Source organism: Opisthocomus hoazin, chromosome 2 (genome assembly GCF_030867145.1).
Source record: "Opisthocomus hoazin isolate bOpiHoa1 chromosome 2, bOpiHoa1.hap1, whole genome shotgun sequence".
Classification (NCBI taxonomy): Eukaryota; Metazoa; Chordata; class Aves; order Opisthocomiformes; family Opisthocomidae; genus Opisthocomus; species Opisthocomus hoazin.
In genome coordinates this window covers 90709665-90736678 of record NC_134415.1, presented here as the reverse complement: position 1 = coordinate 90736678, position 27014 = coordinate 90709665, and the positions used below count along the sequence as shown (strand labels likewise).

Below are 27014 nucleotides of genomic sequence, written 5' to 3'. Positions count from 1 at the left end.
ACAGAAAGGCAAAAAAAAAAAAAAAAAAGAAAAACCTATCACAAACAAGTACTTGGTCTTGGAAACACAATAAAGAAAAACATTGTTCCTAATGCCTACAGGGCCAACTTACTTCTTGAAGCACTGGATTCGTTTATGCTTGCCATTATCTTTGCATTTATAGCTGCAAATTTTACTAATGGCCATGCAATTACCCATCTCTTTTAAATGTTTCTTACACCCAGCCCTGCGCTTGGAGGCCCTGTCAGCTGGAGCTCCTTTGCCCATGCTCCCAGGCTACTGCATGCCCTTATGTCTTTTCAAGAATACATGGCTCGATGTTTTGCACTCTAATTTATACGATGACTTTTCAGAATTGCTTTGTTGCCATATACTCCTCTGGGAGTATATTTGCATGAAAGGAACATTATGAACTGCTTAGTATAAAGACATAAAACAAGTAAAATGACAAACACATGTAAAAACATAGCCATTCCAAATTAAGCTAACTCAAAAACTTGCAGGAGGCCAGGGGGGCAAGAAGGAGGGGAGTTGTGCCTTCATGCCCTCCTCTGGCCTTATCTTACCTGGCAAATTAATGAGTGTACACTCATGTTAAAGAATGAGAACAAGGAAGAACATCCTCTATCCCTGTCTACAGAGGATGAGAGCAGACGGGCATCTGCACTCACTTGAGTATTGCTATGGAGAAGATGGGTAGAGAAGAATGAGGGGGAAGAAAATTGAAAGAAAAAAATAGAGAAAAATAGCACATTGGCTCTTTAAACTTTCTCTTTTAGCTGTGACTGTGTGGTGGAAGTTACTGTGTTGATATAGGCTAGCAGTGACTTACTGTAATCTTTTCTGGAAGGAGGAGAAACAGGGGTAGAAGCTGTGGTCGGAGTGGTGGTTTTATTTCTGGACCCATTCTTCTCCAGGCTGTCTTCATGCAGAGGTGCAGGAAGTGGTGATGCAGCCAGAAAGCTCAAGCCTTGTTGTGTCTGGGCCTCAATATAGCTAGGCTTACTCCAAAAGAAAATATCCTTACAAAATTTTCAGGAAAGGAAAACTGAGTCAGCTGTAAGGAGACCTGACTCCAAACCCAGCGGTAGGGTACAGGCAGTCTTAACAGCCACCGGGCAGTTGTTCAACCTCTGTCAAGCAGCATCTTGAGACAGCTTGAGCCAGATACTAAGATTTGGGGTGTTTTATAATTATAACATTCCAAAATAATGCTAAAAGAGTATTTTCAAAGAAAGTTAGGCTGCCACAAAGTTGGAGGAAAGGTTTCTCTTATAAAGTAAAAACTAGCTAAAGGGTAGGAAACAAAGGGTAAGGCTTAATGGGGCTTTTTAGTTTCAAGGAAAAATGCTGGAACCAGCTTTATTCAGCGGATTGATCAGAGACCTAGTGAAGGACATCCACAGTGAAATTTCCAAGTTCACAGATTGTACCAGACTTTTCCAGCAGCCAAATCTTATGCTGATGGTGAAGGTCCCCAGAAAGACCACAGAAAACTAAATGGGCAAACAGGTGTCAGATCACCTTCAGAGCAGATAAATGTAAGTTAAGGCATCTCGGGAAAAATAAGCCAAATCACACCTACTGACCGCAGGCATGTCAGAAAAAAAGATCTTAAGAGTCATCACTGACAATTTTCTGGTCATCAATAAAAGCTCAAACAGTGTCATGAAAAAGGGTACTGAGAACAAGACAGGGGCCATCATTTTGCTGCTACATATAACTTCAGTGTAACCACACTTGAGTACAGTTCATGGTCTGCTCTCTGCATGTCAGGAAGAAAGCAGCAGAGCTAAAGCAGGTACAGAGAAAACCAACCAAAATGATCAAGCAGATGCCTGACAAGGGAGAACCTACAAATGCTGGGCTCTTTGTGATGGAGAGGAAAATGCTAAGAAGAGGAACAGCTGAGTATTAGAAAGTAATGAAGACAATATCTAGGAAATTAGTTTAAAACAGATTAAAGTAAGTATTTTTTATACTTCTCTAACTTCTTTTGATAGGAGGTTATGGAGGCAGATAATATCAGCAGGTTCAAACCAGACTGGATAAATTCATAGAAAAGAAATCCATGGGTACATACAAAAAGTATAAGGCAGAGGAATACCCTCTTATACCCCCAGTAAACAAATGTGGATACTGGGGGTGGTACAAGGGAAACTGACTGCAAGCAGTGGCCAGACTCATGTGCTCCCATAAGCAGCATCTGGTATTGCCAGAGTCGGAAACAGAGTACTTCGGCTAGAAGGATGATTGCTTTGACCAGAAAGGCATTTCTTATGCTTTTACAACAATGAATTCATGGAGAGAGACAGATGTTTTCAAAAACAAATTATCAAATAAATAAAAAACAAATTCCCAAGAAATTACACTGAGCTGAAATCCTCTCCCAAAGCAAATTTGCTGGTTTTTTTGTTTCCCTTAACTAAAAGAAGACTGATTTCTCTCGTGTCCACACCCAGGATTGCTTGGCAGGACAGCAGCTGTTGGATTTACTGCTTACATTTGTGGATATAATGAGATGGCATCTTATGGACCGAGTGCTGGCTTAACATATGCCAGAGACATGGGAAACTGTGGAGCAAGAGGGAAACCCCTTAAACGGGGAAATCCTCCAGACACTAATGAAGTGATTAACTGTTAGTTTTATTCCATCACCAAATGTGTTTACAAGTTTCCTGACATCATCTTCAAATGTCTCTTTTTTTGTGACAATCCTCTGACACAGCCAAACGCCCTTCCCTCCATTGCAAGAGGCTCCTGCCATGTATGAATATCCTCCTATGTATGAATATACATAGGTGACTTCCAAGTTAGTAAGGAGCTTTCACCCAGCTGTAGGGGGGAGACACATGGGCTGTACTTATCCAACACAAGCTCTGGGATAATCTTCTCTTTCTGCCTCACCACTATTTAAAATCATTGTTTAGACAGGGTGACAGGGAGAGAAAAGGAAGGCTACTGCTCACTTGCAGCTTCTCAGGCTTGCTAAGATTACGAAGTCTGGTCTGAAACTTCAGTTCATTAAAGCCCTTACACCTTGAGAGCTTTATCTTGCTGCTGAGAAGACACCTGTCCTGTACTCACCAGCTGCGAACTGGAAATCACAACACCTCTGAATCATTGGAAGGATTTTTATTAGCCTGGCATCTTGCAGCAGTGAGGCACTCACACTGTCTGTCTGTCTATACATCTGTCTGACAGCCGCTCCTCAGCAACTCTTTAACCTTTTGGTTGGTTTCGAGCATTTTCAAGTAATGGGTAATGACCTCAGCCCTTGGAAGGTCTTACCAGTTTTGTGAAAATCAACATCTGCTAATGGCAAAATATAAAAATTGGGGTCTGATTGAAAAGGATTCAGTAGCAGCCCTAAGAAAACACATCGGATGGACAAACAGCAACATGGCACTGGCTCTGACTGATGGCTCTGCAGCAGCTCGAGAGGGGACTCCATGGGGCTGCCCAGGGAGAAGGGAGAGGGGTTTGCTGAGGACATGGCAAAATGGGGCTTCAATAAGGCAGGGCATAGATCGTCAGGAAATCCAGCTTCATTAGTCCCTCTGCTCACCGAATGAATTTGTTATTAGGACTACAGTGACGTAGGCTTAAGTAGGTCACTGTGACAGTAAAAACATATCATTTTTATCTTCAGCTTGCTTGATCTTCAGCATTTTTAATCCGCAGTATCAGCCTGACTGATTTATTACTACTTATAAGCCACACTGACAAGGATTTCATTTTAACTCCATGCACAAATGCCCTGTTCCTAAAATACAGAAGATGCACATCAGCTATCTCTGTAAACAAGAGATTAGACTCTCCTCTGTTTTTTTGACATTGTGTCCCCATGCCCCCTCAAATATACATGACTGATCTAGCCTCGATCACAGCCATTTTCTAATATAAGGAAACTATATTGGTTTGGGTTTTTTTCTGTTTTCCATTCCTACTGGAAATCTGGTATTTAATCCCTACAGACATAAACCTAGATTGTGTTGCACCATATATTCCCATTCATATCCTATTTATTCTCTATTACGGTCAACTGTATTAGCTTCCTAACAACATGTAGCATTGTTTTTCCTAGCCCTGACTGTATATGGGCTCACTGGCCTACCACCACCACTCTTCTGACTACGGCTTTGATTTTCACACTCACCTTCAAACATAAACAATGATATTCTGACCTGATTCTAACAAGTACAATGTCAAAAAATGTATTTGTATAAAATATGTTAAGGCTGTAAAGGTTGGCTGCTGAATCCTGCAGAATTTAGGAGCCAGGGATCCCTCCTTGCTGACTGCTGCAGCCCAGCCAGGGGCACGCAGGAACTCAGGAGGTCTCTCCGTCCCAGTCTGATGGACGCGGCTTCTGTCCCTGTGTGCAGGCTGGGCCAGGAGCGAAGCTGAGCATCTGTCCCAGACAGGCACACACACACACATACACACAGAGGGCACTAAGGCAGCCAGACATGCAGAGTACCTGACAGACCTTCTCAGCTGCGCTCACATAAAAACCAACAACCCTCACTTACATGTAAGCAAGCCCAGTCCTGTTCCTCCTCTCTGACTGATCAGGATTGAAGTCCTCTATGGAAACATATGAACCTCCATTTTCTAGATTCCCAAGCACAGTCACATTCACAGATCCTCAAATATCAGCCCTGCCTGTAAACCCATCTAATACCCGTGCCCGGGCTCCCTTACCCAGTAAGCAGGTCTCCTCCTACTTGCCAGCCAGTCCAGCCTGGAGTTTGCTAGTAAGCAGAGGAGTGCATGACACACCGTCTCACAAGTGTTCCCACAATTGTGGATCCCTTGAATATTAACACAGCTTCTCAGTCCACCCCTGGGTCCCCTTACCCAGCACAGGCTCTGACCTCTAGTCTTTCCAGATGAGGGCTTTGTCCTGCTCACCAACTAGTCCAGCTTGAAGTTTGCTAGCAAATTACACATACATGTGCACACAGGGTTAAATTCACTGGGGGAAAAATAAACACACTTAGGTATTTACAGGTGCTGGTATTTAGACCTCTCCCACATAAGCATACACCCTCGTGCTGCCAGTTGCTGATACCTAGACCTACAAGCCTTATGCCCACAGTCCCTCCAGCTGGGACCACCCACACCCCTCTTGCACATTGGTCTCTGGTTGCTGGCACCGAGACCTATGGGTCCCTCCTCACGTTGTTAGTACTTAGGCCTTGCAGCACTCACACACAGGATAGGAAGTGAGGTTACACAGAAAAAAAAAAAAAGTTAAGTAAAGGATTTAATAAGAAGGTAGGACAGACTGCAGTGATCAGGCAGAGGCTCATTCAGACAAGCATGTTGAGTAGCAGCTTGCACGAGCAACCAGCCCCTTTAGTACCCCCCTCCTCTGTTTTCCCATGCTTGCTCCTCCCCAGTCCACTCTGATGCCCACCGCCATCTTTCTCCAGCTTTGGCCCTTCCTCTAAACGTCCTATAGTAAGTTTAGCATAGTCCCACAAGCCCCTTCTGCTACCCTACGACGAGGTTCACGAAGCCCCCCTGCACCTCCCCCAACCACCCCAGCCTCTTGGAGGGCAGCCTGGCTCCCCTTCCCCCCTGAAGGGGTCTGGTTGGTCTCAGGTCTCCCTTACCGCCTGCTGTGAGGTTTGTGTATTGGCCTGTTTATTTTACTACTTTCCTTGTTATGCGTTATTTCTTCTGAATTGAAGAGTTTGAGCAAGATAAGGAGGTAGATGGTCCTGCATTCCACAAAATACACACTTTGGGAGCTCTTGGTGTCTGAGGTCGCCTCAGGGAGGAGAGGGATCCGTGAGTTGAGAAGTTCATGACTAAATGGCTTTGTACAAACAAGAGGGAAAAGCCACTGAGAATGAAAAAGAGACCAGGCATCTTAGAATGACATAGGGCTACAGCTTCCCATGTCGTCTTTAAAGCATAGGTTTCACTCTAATTGGTTACTGGTTTTCAATATTTCTATGGTTTTACAATGCAAATTATGGAAGTTGATTCAGAACGTGCAAACAGAAGTTTATCGTGTCACCAACATGCTACTGTGGACAGTACAGGCATAGACAGACAAGCAAGTACTCCATAGTGCCAGAGGAGCTGACTTGAGTAAGAGCTCATCTAAGGAGCTTGGCAGGGTGAAAAGGCACATCTCCTCTGCAAGAGAACTTCAGAGAACGTGTTCCCCTGCTCTCCCTTTCAGTCCTGTCAAAATTATGAGAAAATGCAATACCGTTCCCAAAGGTAATCAGCTTGCAGCTTCAGATCACTCCTCTCTCGTTGTCCAGAAATCCCAGGCAAGACCTGGCTCTCCTGCAAAAGTACCTGCATCAATCATGTTTAATAAAATTGTACAGCAGCTTGGAATTGTGAGACAGCTATAGCAGCTGCTTGATGTGTATTCCTGTCTTGAGTGATGATCTGGAATGAGGAATTAGACTTCTCATTGTGAAAACCTGTGCTGCTCATGTTACTAAACTCATCCTAAAGACCACCCTGCTGGACTACCTCCCCTTTGACTGAAAGCAATGTCGAAGCAAATGAGACATAGATAAAATATTAGGGAAAAACTTTCCATTTTCCAGCATAGTAAGAACAGCGAAGCAATAAGATCAGTCTCCTTGGAAGATTCTGGAATAACCACTGGGGTTTTTTTCATGAGCAAGTCAGGCAAAACATCTCCCAGCAATGGCACTGTGCAGCTGATTCTGCACTAGGACATGGGATTTGACCAGATCAGTGGTTCGCAGGGGTGAGAGACTGAATCAGGCGGTTAAGGCATGGAGATGAGGCTAATAATGTTTACCGGAGATTTGCTGAATAACGCTTCTCTAAGAACCTCATCTGCCCTATCTAGGAGTCTTTTCTTCTCCATAAAGCCTCATGATTGTATTCTTAGAAGATCGCACTGCATTTGCACTCCAATAGACAGAAGGGTGGATGAAGAGTGGTTTTAAACCATCGTTAGATCCTGCCAGTCTTGGCTGCTCAAGCGCCCCATCACAGCTTAGCCCTGGAGGCCTGTCTAAACTACTTCAGTCATTTGGCACTGCAACAGACATCAGCCATGGCCATGCCCCAGGACAGACCACCTACCCTCACAGCGTGACCCCAGGAAACCTTTCCTGTCCCCATTAGAAGCTCTTACTGCTACCTTCACAGCATCTGCTGCAGGGAAATCCCCCCCAAATATATCTGAGGCTTTCTGAGACAGCACATTTAAACCACTGCAGCCAGCGACCATAACAAGGCTGATTTTCTCACCCTAGATATTAGAGTGAAGAGCAGGGGATTTCATTCACTTCAATTCCCATGGGCAGGCTCCAGACCTGCAAGCAGGTCCTCCACAGACCATGATCTAACCCACTAAACTGAACAAGTGCTATGTCTTATACCTCAGTTTACGATTTTAAGGTCATGTATTCTGAATACGTATGCTGTGGTCCTCTTTTCACCTAACATATTCCCTACATTTCCCATTTGTACATCTGAGTCTAGAACATTGCGTTTGGGAATTACTAAAGCCCTGTACCATGCTGCTTAGGCATACCTTAAACAGCTAATACTGTTGTACCACTCCTCTATTCCACCATTACTACACGAAACTGTACAATTCTTCACAACATCTGATTGCGCATCCACTTATCTATCTATATGGGAGGAGATTAGGTTAGAAGAAAAATAAAAGATGGCACAGAAAGACAGAGCACCGCACATAGATGATATATTGTTAAACTTTCTGTCCACAAAGTAAAGAAAAAACAGAAGAGAAACAGGAGAAACAAAATGTTGAGTCTTCAAAAAAATCTGATCACGAAATGAATAAGGGGAAATTATTACTTCTTTTTCTATCCACTTTCCCATCCCTCTCTTCCTCCTTCCTCCCCTCTCCCACAGCAAAAAGAAAGCTAGATATTAACTGCAGCAGAATATTTTTTTGTTTTAAGCTACTAAATCATCATTTCTCCTCAAGAAACATTGATGATTTAACTGACAGTTTATTTTAAAAACAGATCAAGCCTTTGGTTGTCATGCAAGTGCTGTATTTTATCCCTAATGGAAATAATTAAACTTAAATGCATGAAGAAACAAAGAGGAAATAAAACAGCCATCCATCTTTTTCAAAGGTCTACCCAGTGTCTTGACCAGAAAACATGAGATTTTACATAGCGGTCCTATAAAAGCTGAAAAACAAACATTCCATTCACCGTCGTCCTTGATCATTAACAAAGGGACAAGCTTTAGGATTTATGATAGTAGCAGGTACTGCAGTGACAATCTGTATGGTTCTCTATCTTCACATTGTCCTTAAGGGTAATCTTAAAAAAAAGAAAAAACACACATATAACAAATAATTAGGATCAGCTACAGAGTATAAAGAGCATTCTCAAGTAAAAGTTGTATGAAGCCTTTTTCTTAACCACAAGCTACACAGACTTTTGGGGTACCTGTTGTAGAACGGCCTCTGAATGCCAGCCTGTGAAGCTGCATCATCAGCGGCTTTCGGAGCCGTAAAGAAAAGGTTTTCAGTAGTGACATGCATAGTGACATAGCTTGGTGTCTTTAATGTGGCACTTCTTCAAGTGTCCAATTTTCAAAAAGTGTCAAGTAACCAATCTATGAAAAATCAGTAAGTGTCCTTAAAATATTTCACATGGGGATTATAAAAACAGAGACTACAAATGTGATGAGTCATCCTTATTTTTAATCTCAACCAAATTCTAGTTGCTGCCTCAGGGCAAGTACAATGTTGGTGGTCTAGAAAAAGATCTATGCTTTGCTCAGATGAAGAGCCAGGATGGGTTTAGCTGTAGGTGTCTATAGGTAAATCAGGTGTCTGGGCTCTCATTACAGACAACCGGAGACCCAGCGCTCTGTTCAGCTGTGCATGCAGAGCTGTTGATTGCCATTTGAGATGTCAGAGGTGATCCCACTAAGCCTCCAGCTGCCACTCCAGGAGGTCTTGTATGTGTCCTGTGTCTGCCAGCCATATGCAGATATCTTGAGTACCTCAGGGTATTGCAAATGGCACCAAATCTGTGAGTGGGTAACTGAACTGAACCTCTAGTCAACACACTCAATGAGCCTGATTCAGATCACCACAGGACAGACACCTTAGCTTCTTTCAACTAGCTCACCATTTCTTATATGAAATTTAAGGTTTCTTCACCTGGAGCTGAATCACTCCCAAAATAATTAGCTTTAGCAGACTCTCTCTTTAAGAGAATCTTCCAGATGAGAGTGTTTTATGCTCAGAGTAGCTGCACACATTTACAGTTCCCTCTTGGTTACACTATTAAAAATAAACATAATCTCAATTAATCCAATGAGCAGAGATGGTTTTGGTCCCTCATTCTCATATATGTAATTGACAGTATTGACCAGCCACCTTCCCAGAGAACTCCTGCCTATGCAGGAAAGATGCAAGGAAAATTACTAATTAAAATCAAATACACACTGCATAGCATTTAAGGGGAGAGTGAACATCCACAAGAATTAAAAACAAGGGAACAAGAAGTCCACCACCAGAACTTTGGGTGTCATGAGTCAAAGTGGTTTCACTGAAGTCAGTGGCACTGCATCAATTTCTGCATCTCAGCTGAATATCAGACTCGGTACTGGTTGACACTTTAAATTCCTCTTTAGAAAAAAGAAAGAACCCAAGAGCAAAGGATATAAATGCCAAGGATCTTTCCCTCAAACAGCTCTCCGATGTCCTCCAGCAAAAACATGTTATTTTATATTCACTGGTTCAGCTAAACATTGAGTCCTAAAACATTCACACCCTCACCTTGGTAAAAGCCTTTGCTACGCAGCACGTTGCTTCTGATGTAATATTCTTTGGAACAAGCATGGTCTTCTTGGACCTCATCGGAGTAGGATAGGCCCGGGAGAAACAGCACCCAGTGCACTGGTAAATGGGCGCTCCTGGCTTGGAAAAGAATCTGTTCTCCCCTAGCTTGCACTCTGGACAACCTGCCATAAAAATATAAGGAAGAGACTTTAACTTGGTCTCCAGCTCTTTTTTCATTTTCACAAAGAAAGGGAAAGTGCAGGCCATAAGTGGAAGCACTGGCCACATTCTCCTGCTTGACATCTGCAGAACAGAAAAGCACAGATACCAGAGCTCCCCTCTTCAGGGTCCTTCAACTCTGCAACATGCACCAGCTGTAAAACTAGAGTGTGGCTGCCTAGGTAAGGCACAAGCATTACTGTATCTTTTCTGCTTTTCTAACTCAATTTTGTTGACAGTTGTGGAGGGCTTTTTGTATGGCTGCTACACTAGCTGTCCCTAGAAAACTTCCTACTAGCTACAGATAGGTGAATAGCACCAGCATGATTTGTAGTTCTTCTTAGACATTGCCTTTTTTCAGGCAAGACTCTGTTATCAAGAATTTTAAAAATGCCCAGTGAGATTTTTGTAGCTCGTATTTTTCTATATTCAGTTTGAGGCCAAATAAAAAACACCCTAATCTGCAAAAGACCCCTAAAATCTTCCTAATATGCCTCTTGCATAGAATGCTACACCATCAGCATACCATATTCGGTGGTCTACGGAGGAAAAATATTCTGCATACTATGAAACAAAGCTATGGTTCTGCTGTTCCTGATGTTATCTTGCCATTTAGATCTCAGGAGTACAAGAAACCAAAATGTTTCTATTTGACAGTGTTTCAAGGATTAAGATCACCCACATCAACATGAGGACACGGTCATCTGGAAGACTCTTGATCTGGAGAAACCAAGTGTAGAGAAGAAATGGGAAGTATACTCATAGCAAAATTATCTTGATTTATTACACCTTCATATCTCAGTGTCAATAAATACAACTGAATGATAAGATTTATGACTATATTAATAAAACGTGTGAAAGTTTAATACTCTTTATGAACAATCGCCCTATTTCTGAAAGCTGAAAGCAGCTTACCCTGCATGAGAAACTCTCCGTCTGGGAAAGCATGAAGAAGATGCAGAACTACAGACAAAATGGTCAAAGTGACAGCTGCATACTTCCTGTAGCAATCCATGATCTGTCTGGAAATACAAATACACACAGTTTTAAAAGGACTGTTTCGTTTTGGGTACAGTACCAGTATCTAGGCTAAACACTGATACAGCATTCAGGGCAAGTAACAAAGACAATTTAGAACAGGGATCGGAAACTGAAAATGCAATATACTGATGCGCATTTTATAGGATCAGAAAATTGAATTCATCACAATAACAAAAATGTGCCTTTCTTTCTGGCCTTAACAATTTTTTACTGAATATTAACATAAGCCACAGCACATAAACTTCAAATGTCGTAACTGTCTATTTATGGTAGACTGCATAAAGCCAGCAAATGCTTATGGAGAAGACGAAAGAATCTGCAGAATCTGGGACATGGAAAGACTAATTTCAGAGAAAATAATTTCACATCATGACATAATTTTCTGAACCAAGTAGTCAGATTATTTGTCCACACACTGAAACAGTCTCAAGTTGCACCAGGAGAGGTTTATATTGGATATTAGGGAAAATTTCTTCACCGAAAGGGTTATCAAGCATAGGAACAGGCTGCCCAGGGACGTGGTGGAGTTGTAACCAGAGTGATAGAGTTTGCTAACCACAGTGTAACCACAGTGATAGAGTCTGCTAACCATAGCAATGAACAACAAAAAGGGGATGGGGGGGTGGGGATTGATACCAATTAGTGTATTTTTTTAATCTGTATTCTAGTCTCTGGGTAACCATTAATGCTAACAAAATAGTAGACTGTGTTTCTGTCAAAAGAGAAAGATGTGTGTTTTCATGCAGCGAACTGAGAAAACTAGCTAGGACTGCCAAGATGAAGAGCCGAATAGGTAAAAGGTAACCCCGACAGGCGGAGCTCGCGACCACCGACCCATTGACCACCTACCCAATTGATGCCACCTACTCAAAAGAGAACAATGGAAGAGGACGACTGAATCTGCACAATAATTTACATGTGAAGTGAGCAAATTTGTACCAATCACCAAAGAGAATGATAACGAATATATATGGATAAAATGAATATGTATATTTTTGATCTATATCAATTGTGTGGAAAAGGTATGAGGTATGCAGATTGGGTGGAACTATCCCCCGTGCATCCAGCACTGCAATAACAAATGCTTGCCTTTTAACACTACATTGGTGTTACGAGGTTTTATTCATGAATTTTCAGTGTCAGAGTCACCATCCCTGGTGGTATTTAAAAGATGTGTAGATGTGGCACTTAGGGACACGGTTTAGTGGTGGACTTGGCAATATTAACAGTTGGAATCTATGATTTAAAGTTCTTTTCCAACCTAAATGTTTCTGTGATTCTACGACTTCTTTAGTGCAAAAGTCCCCATATACAGATTTTCACAGTCCTGTCCCTGAGTGGGAGAAAGATCCTATGATCTAGGTTATTAGAGAGGCACTACACACTGTGCTCCAGAGTGCCTGAGGAGACACGGTGCCGAGAGAGAGCTCAGGAGGGCTTGGAACAGCACCAGGGCCACCTGTACCATGCAGGATCAGGGAAGCCCCAGGGGTTCAGCATCGCTGCAACCTTCTGGACCAAGATTTGTTCTAGGCTTCATTTTACTGATACAGCAACTTGGCTTTTGGTTTCTGAGTAACAGAAAGGTGGTTTGGTAGAAACAAACTCTGGTCAGCTCAAATTTTTAAAAACTTTTCAATAGATTAATTTTGTGCAAGGCAGCTACAAGCTCCCACTGCACATCTGTCCTTCCACTGCTAGCACATGAGATGAAGTGGCCGTAAATAGTGTATCGCATGTATTCTGGGTAATTCAACAGAAATGCAGTTCTGTGTGGTTATGTTTGATCCAGGGCAAATCTATACCACAGGGTAATGCATATCTCTGATATGAATAAGGGGGGAAGCATAACGTTAAAGATGCAGAATATGTAAGTTGTAACTGTATGAATATCACCCCAAATTCTCCGATTGATTTATGTTAAAAATTAATTTACTTTTTTTTTCATTATTATTCACAATAAGATTTCAGGGGCAGGGGGAGGTGACACACAAAACCTCATTTGTCTCCGTGTCCAAACATCAGATGTTTGGACCACATGCAGATCAGCAAGACGCTTTTTGGTAATTACGACAGAACCTTTAAAATTATTCTGAAGCGTTTTGTACCAGCCTGGTCACAGATAAAAAAAACAGTGATCATAAACTGGTCATAAGAAACTGGTGGGTTTTTTTTGAGCCAGACAACTCCTATGTGCTTGCGGCATGGCCCAGGAAGACCTCCCCTACTGGAAAGTCAGGCGGGATCTGTGTTAGGCTAAAGATGCCACATGCTTTTTCAGATCTTCATGTTATAAACTTCTGGTCACCTAATGCTAGTTTTAAAATTCCTGGATTCATCTGAGCTACGAACATGTTAAGAAAAAATACTGAACCTCACTTCTGCTCTTGTCAGTGTTAAAATGTAGTATTTTAGGCATGAACTTTGTAACCTTCCTTGTCAAGCACTAAGCCTCTGTATTGAACCGAAAATTTCATTGTGCACAGTCAAAGACCGTTTTGGCCCAGTCTCTCACTCAGAAAACAGAATTTCCCCCTTAAAAAACTACTTTTCTTCCAAAGCATAGACCTAAGCCCTTCCTTTAGAAACTACCAGGAATGACTCATATCCCATGGTGAAGTAATTGGGTCCGTGGAGAAGTGAGGCATAGAAAGGATGCTGAAGTACTAACTCCCGAACCGGGGCAGCCTGTGCAGGTGACAGAGACAGCACTCTTTCACCAAACCTGGCTGGCCAGGGACAGCTTTGCCTTGGAGGATTGAGTCTCAAGGTCTTTTTACTGTTGAGACAGAGCGTGTTTCAACACAGAGACTTTCCCTGCCCTTGCAGATCATCCTATGAAGGTTGCTGGGCTGCGCACTGGTCACCTCCACCCTGAAGAGAGGGCGTTTGGCTGTAGCTGTGCAGCAGCGCCTGGTTCACTGGCTCCAGTTGTTCCTGACTGGCTTCAGCCAAGCACCTCAGGCAGCACCCCAAGCCCACAGCTCCTAATCACCAAACTATTTACCTGCCTTCTCAGAAACGTTATCTGATCATGCAGATCTCTCCACCTCTGCAGTCACCGCCCCAGGCCCTGCCTGAAGCTAACCAACAGCTTGTTTGGGCTGTGTGTGAACTGCAGCCGCTCACAACATCTCCAAACTCTTGCAACTGCATCTTTTGAACAGTTTCTTCTGTGCCTGCGTAGACCACCTGATCCTTTGAGTTTAAAAGACTGAAACTCACGGAAGAGCATGATGTGCTAATAACTGATGTGCGGGATAAAGACCCAACCTGACAACACCTATATATAAACCGTTTTAGATACTGTGCTTAGCAAGTAACATAAAACAAACAAAAAAACCCCCCAAAAAAAAACCCTCATTCAATTCTTAACTACTTAAGAGCTTCTCTTCTTCCAGATACACCAGTCAATGCTGCTACTCCATGATAAACATTCTCCAGGGACAGATCAAATTGTGACCCCAAATACTTCTGAAAATGAGGTGATAATGAGAAGGACAATAATGTCAGCAGCAAAGAAACTGATCTTGAGATTTGGCATGGAGGTTGTTTACGCATGCTATACTGACCAGAGAATGCACTGCCAACACTAACCTGGAAAGATGGTAGAAAATCAAATATAATTAAAGAAAGATAGCTTTCATGTAATGGAAATGTATTTTTTTGCGGATTTTGCACCTATCTAGCCGAATCCCTGCAAGGACTGCCCCAATGATGCAGACGTTCAAATAATGCCTCCTCACATCTGGAGGGAGAGGCAAACCTGAGGTGGTCCAAGGAGTGAAGCCACTTGCCTAGCATCATTATGTGAGAGTGAACCTGGAGCGCTGGGATGTGTGCAAAGAGAATATTGATGAGCAGAGGGATGCTCCATTACTGCGCAAATTCTTAGAGATATCTAGGGACGTGAGGCTGCCATGCACAGGTCAGCAGGTCTTGATTCATTGATGAAACAGACGTACAATGCAATCATCAAAGGCAGCAGTTCAGATGGCAGCACAGCACAGCATAGGCCCTATAACGTAGCTTTGAAACCAGGAAAAACTGTCAGAGAGCTCCATCCTTGCAGCAATCAGAAGATCACAACCAGGCAGATAAGGCTGAGACCAAAGGCAGGATGACAAGAACGTGGCCCTTACCTGACTGGGGTTAGCAAAGTGGAAAGAAACAAAGTTTATGGGCAAGACAGATATGCAATGCTCTCTGATGCAATGAATGAAAGCACAGAAGTGGAACAAGCCTCTTTCTTTTCAGTGGTGCCCAGCAACAGGACAAGGGGCAATGGGCACAAACTGAAGCATAGGTAGTTCCATGTGAACATGAGGAAGAACTTCTTCCCTCTGAGGGTGACGGAGCCCTGGAACAGGCTGCCCAGGGAGGCTGTGGAGTCTCCTTCTCTGGAGATATTCAAGATCCACCTGGACAAGGTCCTGTGCAGCCTGCTGTAGGTGACCCTGCTTCGGCAGGAGAGTTGGACTAGATGACCCACAGAGGTCCCTTCCAACCCCGACCATTCTGTGATTCTGTGATTCTGTGATTCTGTAATTAGAGGTAAGAGACTGATCTGAGGCCCAGCTAAACTGAATGACTAAGAGGCCAATGAGGTTGCAATTAATGGGTGGCAAGGGTTGGGTGCTGGGTACAAGTAACTCCACCTCCTCCCTCCCATCACTGACACCACTGCCCAGTGAGTCAGTCCATGCTGGCAGAAAACAGCATAAAGGAGTTAAACCGATAATGAACAGGAAGACAAAATACTGGCAGCAAAAGAAGCATATGGAAGAGGTATCAGAAAGCCAGTTCAATATATGTGTGCATGCATCCATGGAGGCTGAATGCAACCTGCAGTTACTCATCTCTGCTTGGGCTTTTACCAAAAACCCATCCAAGTACAAGAAACAGTCTTCTGATGTTAGTCAACGTGTGGTAAAGGAAATGGGAGATGTCATTAACATGGCAGCCCCACAGAAGCATTGATCAAGTTTCTGAGAAGCAGCTGCCAGCTCCCTGCACCCTGTTCCCTGCACAAGAGTAACCTGTGTTCGCAGAAGAAACGTGGTCTTTCACACCGTTTAGATCAGCAGCCTCTTATGGTCCTGCCAAATGTTTTGGGAACTGAACTGAGATCAGCTGCATCTATGGAGTCATGCTGAATAAACGGACTGGATCCCTCCCTCCAGCAAATAAGACTTTTTTAAAGGTTATTTACTGTATATGCCCTTTCCAGCTCCATAGAGGGGGCATGACTGCTGGCAGACTTGCCTGCACTGGGACAACTTCCCGCAGTTTAACATCAAGCCCTGCTCCATCCAATGGGATATTCCCCAAACAGTGCGAAGCCAGGTGGAGAGGCTCATGCACATGCAGAAGACAGACAGCCTTTTCCAAATGACCTGTTTCCACACCACCCTGAGCCTTTTGACAGCCTGGATGCTCCAACATCTCCAATAAGATGCCAGCCACAGGAATAACACCACAATCCTTGACTGATTATTCCGTGATTTCATGTTCTTTGCTGAAGGCACGGTGGCATTCTCCATCCTAATTTTTCTAAGAACATATAATGCTACAATTTGGTACATTTTAAGGGTTTGAGGCAATCCCAGAGGGAAGTTGTTTAAACTACACTAACCAAAAGGGGAATTGAAATTGCAGTTTTGCACTTCCTCTATTGAGTCAGTCTGTCAGGCTCATACCAAAACCACCAAGGATACCTGTCAATAAGACCCAGATGTGATCTTCTCTACTCTTCCAATGCAACAGACATTTTGCCTGATGGTCTTACTTGGTTTTTTGACTGTGCCCATGCTGCTAACCCGGTTACTGTCTACACTACTCATTTCAACTCACCACCAAATCAAAGGAAGTTTTTACATTGATTTGTGAATTATTAACTTTATTAAGCTATTGGAACATTATATAATGCATGAATTTCAGCAGGTCTTTAGAAAGATGGCAATTTTAAGTCTTCCCCAGCATTTAAAAGTCTCACCTCACTATTTACAATATCTTATTTTTTTCTGTAAATCAATTAACATATTATCAATTATCATCATAAAGACAGGCAATCATCTGTGTTTGCAAACAGGTTTTGTTCAGGTACGCGTGGGACTCTGTAGATGCCTTTACATTCATGTCAGGCTCCAGTGGATCAGAATCCCTCATTTAACCCTGCAGTCCATGTCCTGGCACATACATGCCAGCAAGCTCTGTTCAACGGGCATCCTTTCTATGCATTGTATGAAAAAACTAATGTTTTCAGCGTAAACTTAGGACGCCCCTCTATACTTTTCCATAGGGTGACAGTGGTGCTGTCATACCGAACAGCAGTTAAACGCTTAGCACATTGTGTTCATTTCTTTCAAGGATGCTTGGCTGTGAGGTATGGCTGTGTCACAGCAGCAATGAACTACAAGTGCCAGCGCTTCACTTGCAGCCCGGTGTCATGCACACAGTAACCTGTTAGCAAAGGACTGAAGACTGAGAAAACATGACTAACGTGCTTTTTTTTTTTCCTTCCCTTCACATATTTAATCACAACTGGCAATTTAAATACTCTAAAAGATGCATTAGTACCACGGGTTGTGTAACTTTTGACATTTGGCAGCAACCCTGTTGACCGGGAGAAAAACACAAGGTTACTGACAAAGCATTACTGGACCCAATCAGAAATCACAACACATCACTATTTAGCTGCAATACAATTCTAGAACCTCATTTTCTCTTACATCAAAAATGGTTTAACTCCAAGCACTGATGTTTTAGTCCCAGTGCAACCTTTTAAGTTAATTTTCAAAGTAATAATTTTGACAGAATGGAAGAAGAAGAAAACTTCTGGAGAGAAGGGAAAGAGAATGTCAAAAAATATGTAATTGTTCCTCTTTAACAGCAACAAAAATTTGAAAATACATTACCTCCTTTGTTCAACAAGAATAAATCAAACAGCTGAGAAACTGCGGGATGGCGTTTGAAGGTGAGCTGTCCTTGACGCTTGGATGTATATTCCTGAAACTGATGTATGAAAAAGTTGCATCTTTCTTTTATACCAGTAAAGCTAGATCGTATTCCTCGCCCACATCTAAGCCATAGGATCAACTGTACATTTTATCTAATGACTGAACATTACTTTATGTAATTACCAGCCCACCATGCTGATCTTATCTTTGACTTGACTTTCATAAAGATTATTCTTTTTTCTTATATAATGAAAGGTCAGCTTGCGAGCACATACTCAGTGCCATATGAGTTTCCTGCAAATATCGAGCATTCAGTCATTTGCTGCAGTTTTCAGTGAACAGAATCTCATTTTAAAATAGGACAAGTCACTAAGGTTTCCTAACACTTCTTATTAAACTGGAGAACATATTTTTTAAAAAAGAAAACATAAAGCACTTCTACAGCAATGGCATTGTTTTAGCAAAGAACAACAAAATAAAGAGCAGCAGACATCTATACAAACATTTAAAAGAATAATCTCCATTTCCATTTAATAACCAGAGAATGAATGCATGGATAAATATAAAAGGACTGCCTTTTCAAAGATAAGATTTCTAGCAAGATCTCATCTTGCTTTCAGAGACAAGCGAACGCAATGGAGACACTTCTGAAAACGGCACCAAGGTGCAGATTTTTAAGGCTTAAGGACTTGTAAGTCCTCATTTCCAGGTGACAGAGTTTGTGCCAATGCCGGCTAAATCAGACCGGTCCCACCCTGCCTTCTGGCAGCCAGGCCAAGCAGCTTGCATCCACGCAACTCTTCCCCTTCCCAAACGCCTGCTGGGAACATCCCCTGGCAATGCAGAAAGTCCTGCATTGGTGCTCAAAGCCGTTTCTGCAACCCTGCTGTGTTTTTCAACTCCTGGAGACTTGAGGGAAATTCACTTCAGATGTCTCAAAGTAAACTGCCTAACCTGAGTTACTCGCTCTAGGCTGCCCTTACAGCAAATGAAGAGAAATAACCTTAAACATCTATTGCAAGATGAGATTAAGTCATTTTTCCAGAGCGCCTGTTTTTCATCATTGAGAGCACAGGGTAACTAAGTTGGACTGCTCACTGTCCTACCCTTAAAGATTTATAAATATTTTATAACTTGATGAAATTCTTAAACATCTAAAGGCTTAACATTATTTTTAATGCATCTACTTTATGTCATTCAGTGTTGGAGACGTGATATTGAAAGAGACCCCTATAGCTCCTCGTGTTTCTACAAAAATGCGACTTTGATTCGCAATTCAATCAGTCTCTCTTAAAATTTTTAGTGTACAGTTGGGATTTGGTGAATTGCACCTGTCTGGATTTCTGCCACTCAGTTTTCTTGGCCATTGCCTTGACTCTCTTTTTAATAACAGCAGCACCCCCAGACTGTTAGCTATTTCAGACACATTTATTGCAACCTTATCACCTCTGCCTTCATCAACGTCCTCATCTGTTTCAAGGTGTCAGACACCTTTTTCTCATCTATTTGTTCAGCTGATCACTATAACAAAGTTAAACTTGAAACCATTGTCCCCAGCCTACACCTGGCTTCAAATTGGCTTCTGTTTCAAAGCTGAAGATGGATTTCTGCACCTGGAAGCTTGTCTGGTTTTTATCCAACAATATGAGCTGGTCCAATAAAAGATAAATAAAAAAAAGTCTCTGTCCCTAAAATCTTGCTTCATTTAACAACAAAAGCATGAGGTTGAAATTTGAAAGCTACTGGTAAACATAGTTTACTGAGAAATATTCTCCTGGAAGACAGAAGCTTAATATTTCTTGTCATTCAAAGAAAAATTGAGGAAAATTGCTGAAGTTTATAGAGTGCCTCTGACTTGGCTCCGTCCTGCCCATTTCATACTCACCCCAGCTTGCAGTCTTATGGGAAAACCAGGATGACTTGTGATGCTTCACAAAAACCATCAGGACAATAAGTAATTATTTTATTGTATATTCATATTTTGTACTTATTTACCTATGTATTGTAGCATGTCATCAACTAGTAAAAAAGAAATGCTATGCAAAATAGTTCTTTAATTAGAAGGATTCAAGCACAGTGACACAGTTACCCCCACAGTGTAAAAGAAAAAAAAAAAATGCCCACAACCTGGTACTCTTTTCCTATCAGAATATATTAGGAATAAATCTTGTGAAGTCAATGGAATTACACTGGTATAAAAGATAGTTTAAAAAAAGCTCCTATTTTTATTAAGAGGATTTCTTACTTCAGCCACTCCAAATCTCCAACTAAAAATACTTGGTCAAATCTATCTTAATGCGTGATTGAATGAGAAACGAGAGAATGTGACTCACTGTTTTAGAGGTGGGGAAAAACCCCTCCAGTTTATTAAACAAGGTATTCTTAAATCACTTAGAAATACTCTCACCCTTTTTTTGCTAGACTCTGATATTATGACTTTATGGTCTATGTAAGTATGTGGATTAAAAGACACGTAAATATATATGCCGAACTGGACTGTCAAATATGCTTTGCCAAGACCAGTATTTTGTTTCCTATTTGTAGGAACAGAAAAAGCCATTCTGAGGTGGAAAAAGGCAACAAACTGCTAAAATTTTCAGTGTCTTTGAGGCCACTATGTTCGTAAATTGGACTGGGACTCGAGGAGCACAAGTTAAACTAAATATAGCACTTGTTAAGACTGAAATCAGGATGAGCTCAGCACCTAAATATTAAGGAGTTTCAGAACTTTCAGCTCTCTTCTAGGAGCTGGGTCCCTACAGCTCCTTCTCTGGAAAGAAGGGTTCATGTCTCTTCCCTTGCTCTGCCAGCTGCTGTCTCCGGGTATCTGTCCTACTTCCCTACTTAGCGATATCTGCTTATCTACAGGCTGCTTCCTGATGCTGCCTCTTCCTCGCTAGAGGAAAGCTTTTCTACTGTGCTGCTCAGCAGAGTCACAGGGCATCCCCCAGCACTGTCAGCAAAAGACTGGGAAACGGCTCCCCTGCTTCAGCAAATACATTCTTCTATTCAAAAATAACCCCACTCAATCAATACACAGATACACACCCCCTGAGCGTGGTCACAGATTAGCAGTATTAAACAGAATCTGCCTACTTTTCATAAGGGCAGTAGGAGGTTTGCTATACCTTACCCCAGCAGAAAAGACAGTACAGAGTACACTTCCATTTTTTTTTTTAATCGCTGATGCATTCATCAGAAGCATTCCTGCCCTCTCTCTTATTTTTTCTATTCTTTGTAGACAAGCAGACAAGAAGAAACAACCTTTAAAATGAAGTTCTGATAGCATTTTTGGCTTGGATGGATAAGCAGGTTGAGTTCTGGAGGATTTTTTTTTTTGTAATATTTAAATCACATTTCAGAACTTCCTCCAAATGCAGCCAAAATCCACCCTTCGTCATTTGTGCAAACTCAAAACACAGCAGCCCCCCCCCATCTGAGAATGTAATGGCTCACCGAATGCCAGAAACTCCTTTTTCCTTCTCCCTTGCAACCTTTCAATATCTCCTTGGCTCCTTTGCCCAGGCCTGCCCTACAAGCTGACACTGCACCCGCAAGTCCAAGCCCACAGCAGACCCTGCACCAGAAGGCATCCTGAAGCACTGGTACTATCTCTTGTATTTTGGGCGTCACTCCCTTCATTTCTCATGTTATCTTCCAAGCATCCCAGGAGGAGAGAGGCTCCCACATACCACAGGCTGCTCTGCACTGATGCAGGCAAATGATCAGAGTTGCTGAAGAGAGATAACAACGAAAGGCCCCACTAGAATGAGTAAGAGCATATCCCAGAGACAAAAATTTTCTGGGGATTCAAGGAAAAAAAGAAATAACCTGACAGTTAAACAAAAAGACATGCAGGTATTTCAAAATTTCACTGAGTCCCCCTGCCCCTTCCCAGTTTGCTTGTAACTTTTCCAGTTGCCATCCATCTATTCCCAGAGACAGTAACACCAGCTCAGTAGATACACACTTAAACAAGGCTCCCCAAGGCAACAGCAAATACGGATATACACCATTTTGAGGGTCAAGAGCTCCTGTCTGCCAAAATAATTCATACTGTATCATGTGGCGAGAGAAAGTCAAGTTTTCTGTTCTTTTACAGATGTTTTCTACTGACTATCTAAAATTATCTCTCAAAGAAATACTTTCTGGCCTTATCCTCCTTCGCTTAAGATCAATAGGAGTTCTGCCATTATTTCAAATGACACTGGATCAGGACTTTTAAGCTTAGCTATTAGTGTTCTCAAGCTTCAGCCAAACATTGATTATTCTGAGATAACAAGGCTTTCAGTGCTTATTGCACATAAATAATTGACTGCAAAGCCTCTCCTATTCTCAAACCATAGTGTAAAGAGGGTTGACTAATACATTGCTTTTTTTAGTTTTTCAAGGCATTAATATTACAGATGATGACACTTCAGAAATATGCGCAATAACCATTATTTCACCAAAGCTAAGTAAAACTTGTGCCTCTGAAGAAAAATAGTAAGATTATAAGGAATGCATATACTTTTTTCCCTTGTTTTACTGTAAGTTGTCAAGGTCAAAATGTTTAATCATGGAATGTTATTAGGCAACTTATGGTACTAACAGGATGATGGCTTCTGTTTATCTCTGTTTTCATTATTTTTTTTAAATAGGTTTATTTGAAATCCAATTCCTTCAAGCAAAATTAGAATATATAATATTACAACTGTCACAGCATTGTGGAACAGCAAACAAAATGACATTAACATGTAGGTTTGACCTCAAGGGCTTTAGAGATTGTATTTCATTATTCTTTTTCTCCGCTTTTAATTAATAAAAGTAACTACACTTCATACAATGACTAAAACAGCTCACAAGGTCAGGAAGGACTATTCCTGTTACGTATAATGTTGCTCAGTTGAAGTAACCAGGTTTGTTAGACTCCTGAAACATTAAGTGCTTATTATTAGACAGAGGTAAAACACTAGACTAGACAGACTACTCATCAAACCGATAATGTCAGTGAATATGTTCCTGCACCATAAGAGTAGCCCATGAGAGACAGATAATATAGCCTTACTTTAAACATATTTCAGTATTTAGCTTTTTTCATGGCAAAAAGAAATACCATATGAATGGATCATTGCATGTCAGGTTTAGATCTGATAAATGTAAAAGTATATGCAAAAAAAGGCATGTAAAAGTGAAAAGTATACTTTCAGTGCAGCTAAAACAAAGAAGCATGATCAATAATGCAGGATGTCTCATTTATACAACTAGCAATTCCCAAGCAACTCTCATTATCTAATACAGAAATAATTGTTCAGACAATTAGCTATTATCTTTTGCTAGTCCCCAAATCTGAACACTCATATGCTCAGTGTATCACCTGTTCTATTTGTAGAGATTTCTATTATGAATTGCTTTCACATTTCATAGAACAGTATATCTTGCTTTTTACAAATGAAAGCAAAAAAAATATTTAAGTTCATCAAATTCTGATCAAATTGCAGCAAGCAAGAAGTAGCCTACAAGTGCTGATAATAAAAAAATGCATGGATATAGAAAGGTAGCTAGAAAAGGGACTCTGAAGAAAACAGCTTATTTCTATCACATTACTGAGAGGCTTGTTACCAGGTTGCTGTTACTCTCTCTACTGTCACTGCACAGAGAAACTTGTCTGCCAGGGCATTCAGCTGAATAAAAAATTCACTGTACTTATGATCCGTACTGCAGCAGCACCTAAGAAACCCACACCAAGATCAAGCAGAGATGGTCCCCTGCCCTGGAGAACTCACCATCTCGTACTGGGTTTGGAGGAGTAAAGTCATTCCCCCAGGTCCCTCTTGTTCCACACACCCGGGCATTTTTCTGAAGACATCATATCTCAAACTGATGTTCTGGGCTTCACCAAAATTTGCGGATGAAGTTCTAGGTCTACGTAGTGCAGCAAGTCAGTTCCCACACTCACAGTGGTCTCTTCTGATCAGCTCATCTAAGCAATCCCTCCGCACAACCACCTGCCCCTCCAGAGGCACTGTGCGTAGCATATGATTCGCATTTGCCAGAGACTTTCAGAGCAACGAATGGAGGGAATTATATGTGGTATTTGATTATCAGTGTGACTCAGCGCATGGAAAATGGGCTAGTGCATTATAATTAATGCCATAGTGGAAAATAAAGTGGGCCCATATTGCTTATTTCCATATAGTCATCTTGCAGAAATATAACGGGCTTACATTTACATAATAACACTTCAACATAGATCTTACAGTGCTTTGAAAGCTGGATATTGAGAGCTGATTTCCCACAATGTTGAAATTTAGCCACTCTCAAGAGGCAGAATGGTTGGTAGTCATTCACTGCCAGCAACATTACATGGCTGTCCTCAGAAGGGCAGCAGTGAATCATAGCTATGTCTCAAATTTAAGCTAAATATCTATCTAAGTAGACTGTAAAGGTCTAAGCTGTAAATCTGCGGGGAGGGAGAGGGCAGGGAAAGTGGTTCAAAAACCAGTAAAAATTTAAAACATTTTACCTTATTTTGTGGCCCAGCTATTTCTTAAACTAAGCTTAGATTATAAAATGAAAGAGCTGAGAAAGGACTAAACAAAATCTCCTAGTTTAAATGGTCTAGATGGTCCATGTGTCCTCTTTCCAGACATGAGAAAGACAGTGGGAGGCATTTCAGGGGATCACTTCCTGCTTCAACACTCAGGAATTACTTTGTTCATGCAAACTTCTGTGTGCACTTCAATAGTAAGCTGTCAAGAAGTATAGGTTATTGATATTTTACCCTTACACAAGTGCACAGAAGGAGAAAGATACCACAGTGGGATCCAATTCCCCCAACTTTAGACATCTGTGGTACAGATGGCCAATGTCCAAGCTGGTTGCTCTGGCTAATGGGAAGACACAGGCATTTTCAGGGTGCAGTTCACCTGATCTATTTTAGCATTCTCCTTAGGATGAAATGGGTGATGTCCTACAACTGCTTATTTCTCTCCACTGGTTATAGATGGGTCAAGAAAACTGGCTTAGATGGTCATATCCATTTTTTAAGATATCTGCACTCGACCAGATGAATCCAGCCCAAAGCATCTTTCATTTTACAGCAAATATGCCAGGGATACAATCATGCTTTTTTTTTACACTTAGACAATCTGAGGTCCATGTTGTTTCCCAGGTTCTCTGTAACTTCCTACAGCCCATCCAGGAGGTTAGGAAGGGGAGGAAGGGGAGAATTGATCTCACCTGTTAATTGCCTCCTAGATTCTTTCCCTTTGTCTGTGCACATTTGTCATCTCTTGTATTATTTGGTATTTAGCTTGAAAATTCTCTGAAGCAAAGGCTATCCTTTTATTCAAACTATTTTTATCGATGATGAGGGCTGCTAGACAGTATAACTGTTACAGAATAACACTCTGCTTGCTTGATACCAAGAAGGGAATGCACCACATCCTTTTAAAGGGCGGTGCTGCAAGTGCGGCTGCTCTGGTGACAGTAAGCAGACTTTTAGTAATGTAATCACCTTCCCAGAGCTATTCCCAGGTAGGGATAACTTCACACAGACCTAGAGCCTGGTAGATATAGAGAAGCCCACAGACTTGCAACAAAAAATGCAATTAATAGTACTTGTTTTGCTTTCACAGAAATACATACTGAGGTCCTTCAGCTTTTAGAGACTTTGGTACAGGCAGATACTCACAGACTGGTAAAAAACTGTGCTGGTAAGTGCCACACAAGATCCTGCAAGCAAACTCTCAGCTCCAACTTCAGGATGTTGATGTCTTTTTCAGGAGTGCACTACACACTGCTCAAGAAGGCAGCCAAACCTTTTGGCAAGCAAGCTAACAAAAACATTTCAATGCCACCATTTGTTAACTGACTGTGTTTTTTCCTGGGAATATCCTTTAGAGTTGTTCTGGTATGTTTTAAACACTTCAAATGCCATAACTAAATGTTAGATGGGAAATTCAGAGATAGCACAACTTTGCTATACTACCAAGTGAAGTATGACTAGGTAACAAATGTTAATATTTGATATGCCTTATCAAGCTGAAACACGATTTTTTTATTTTAAACAGAGCTTCACTGCAGCTCTGAAGCAGACAGAGTGCGCGGGCCAGTGAAACCAGATTTGCTGCTGTTTGGTATGTGGCAGAACATGGCAATACAACTGATTCATTACAGCAAATAAGGTCACGAGTTTGCCATTGATTTATTGGTTTTAAGGGTCGCGTGTGTGAAATCAGCTCACTCTGGCAGGGAAAAGTAAAGCTCAGTGCCAATGTCTTTGTGTTTTCACACTTTCCTGGCTGCCTACTTTACCTCTTCCACCAACGTCGCTTTAATGTGCAGTGAAACAGAGCAAATAATGTCCTTGGGAACCTTACTAGCCCTGATACCCATAGTAGTCTGCTTTAAAAAGTTATATAAAGCAAATCATGAATTAAGACTCACAGGCATAAGATCAGTAGTTCTCAGAGCACAACTTACAGAATTGCTCTATGCAAACAGGCAGGACAGCGAATGTCGAGAGCGACGGGTGCAGTTTCCTGGGGTATACAAGAGTCCTCTGTACCTCCCTTGACTTTATGTTAGAGTTACTCATCCCACTCTCTGCAAACCACTGCTGGGTCACAAGATAGCTGGGTGGTGGTCTAGCAAATGTTTGCAAGAAGCAGTTTAAATCCTATGCACATTTCCCCTCCCACTCAAGAAAATCCTACATACGAAGTTGCAATCAGTACCATCTACAACTGAAGAATGAGCAAGCACTAACCACAGCGAAAGTGATTCATCAGTCTAGCAAATTAAAGTCTAACAAAATAAAATTGAATGCAGACGAAAGAGTGGGGAAGAGAAATGAGAAAAAAAAGCAGGCGTGGATATGAACTGATACTTTCATTATTTACTCTATTTGGTATGTATCTTTGAGGGTATGGCTACACATTTTCTGCAAAATTTACTTGAATAAGCCTGAGATTTGTCTGATTGAACACAGGCAAGTGCAACGCCATATAGACACCTAA

General features: G+C 41.7%; 1 protein-coding gene across 2 annotated transcripts in view; it reads right to left on the bottom strand.

Moving 5' to 3' along the window:
* Nucleotides 1-8114: 8114 nt before the first annotated feature.
* The window catches only part of CGA (glycoprotein hormones, alpha polypeptide), a 32186-nt gene continuing 13286 nt past the window's right edge, over nucleotides 8115-27014 (bottom strand). The window contains exons 1-4 of one of the 2 annotated variants that reach the window (XM_075414407.1): nucleotides 23778-23947; nucleotides 10928-11034; nucleotides 9791-9975; nucleotides 8115-8318 (exon numbers count right to left, since the gene is read on the bottom strand). In XM_075414407.1, coding sequence (XP_075270522.1) covers nucleotides 8241-8318; nucleotides 9791-9975; nucleotides 10928-11027 — 363 coding nt within the window. In that variant the 5' untranslated portion in view covers nucleotides 11028-11034; nucleotides 23778-23947 and the 3' untranslated portion in view covers nucleotides 8115-8240. Of the gene's footprint in view, nucleotides 8319-9790; nucleotides 9976-10927; nucleotides 11035-23777; nucleotides 23948-27014 lie in introns of those variants that run through there. The other variant, XM_075414408.1, reaches the window with a different exon arrangement.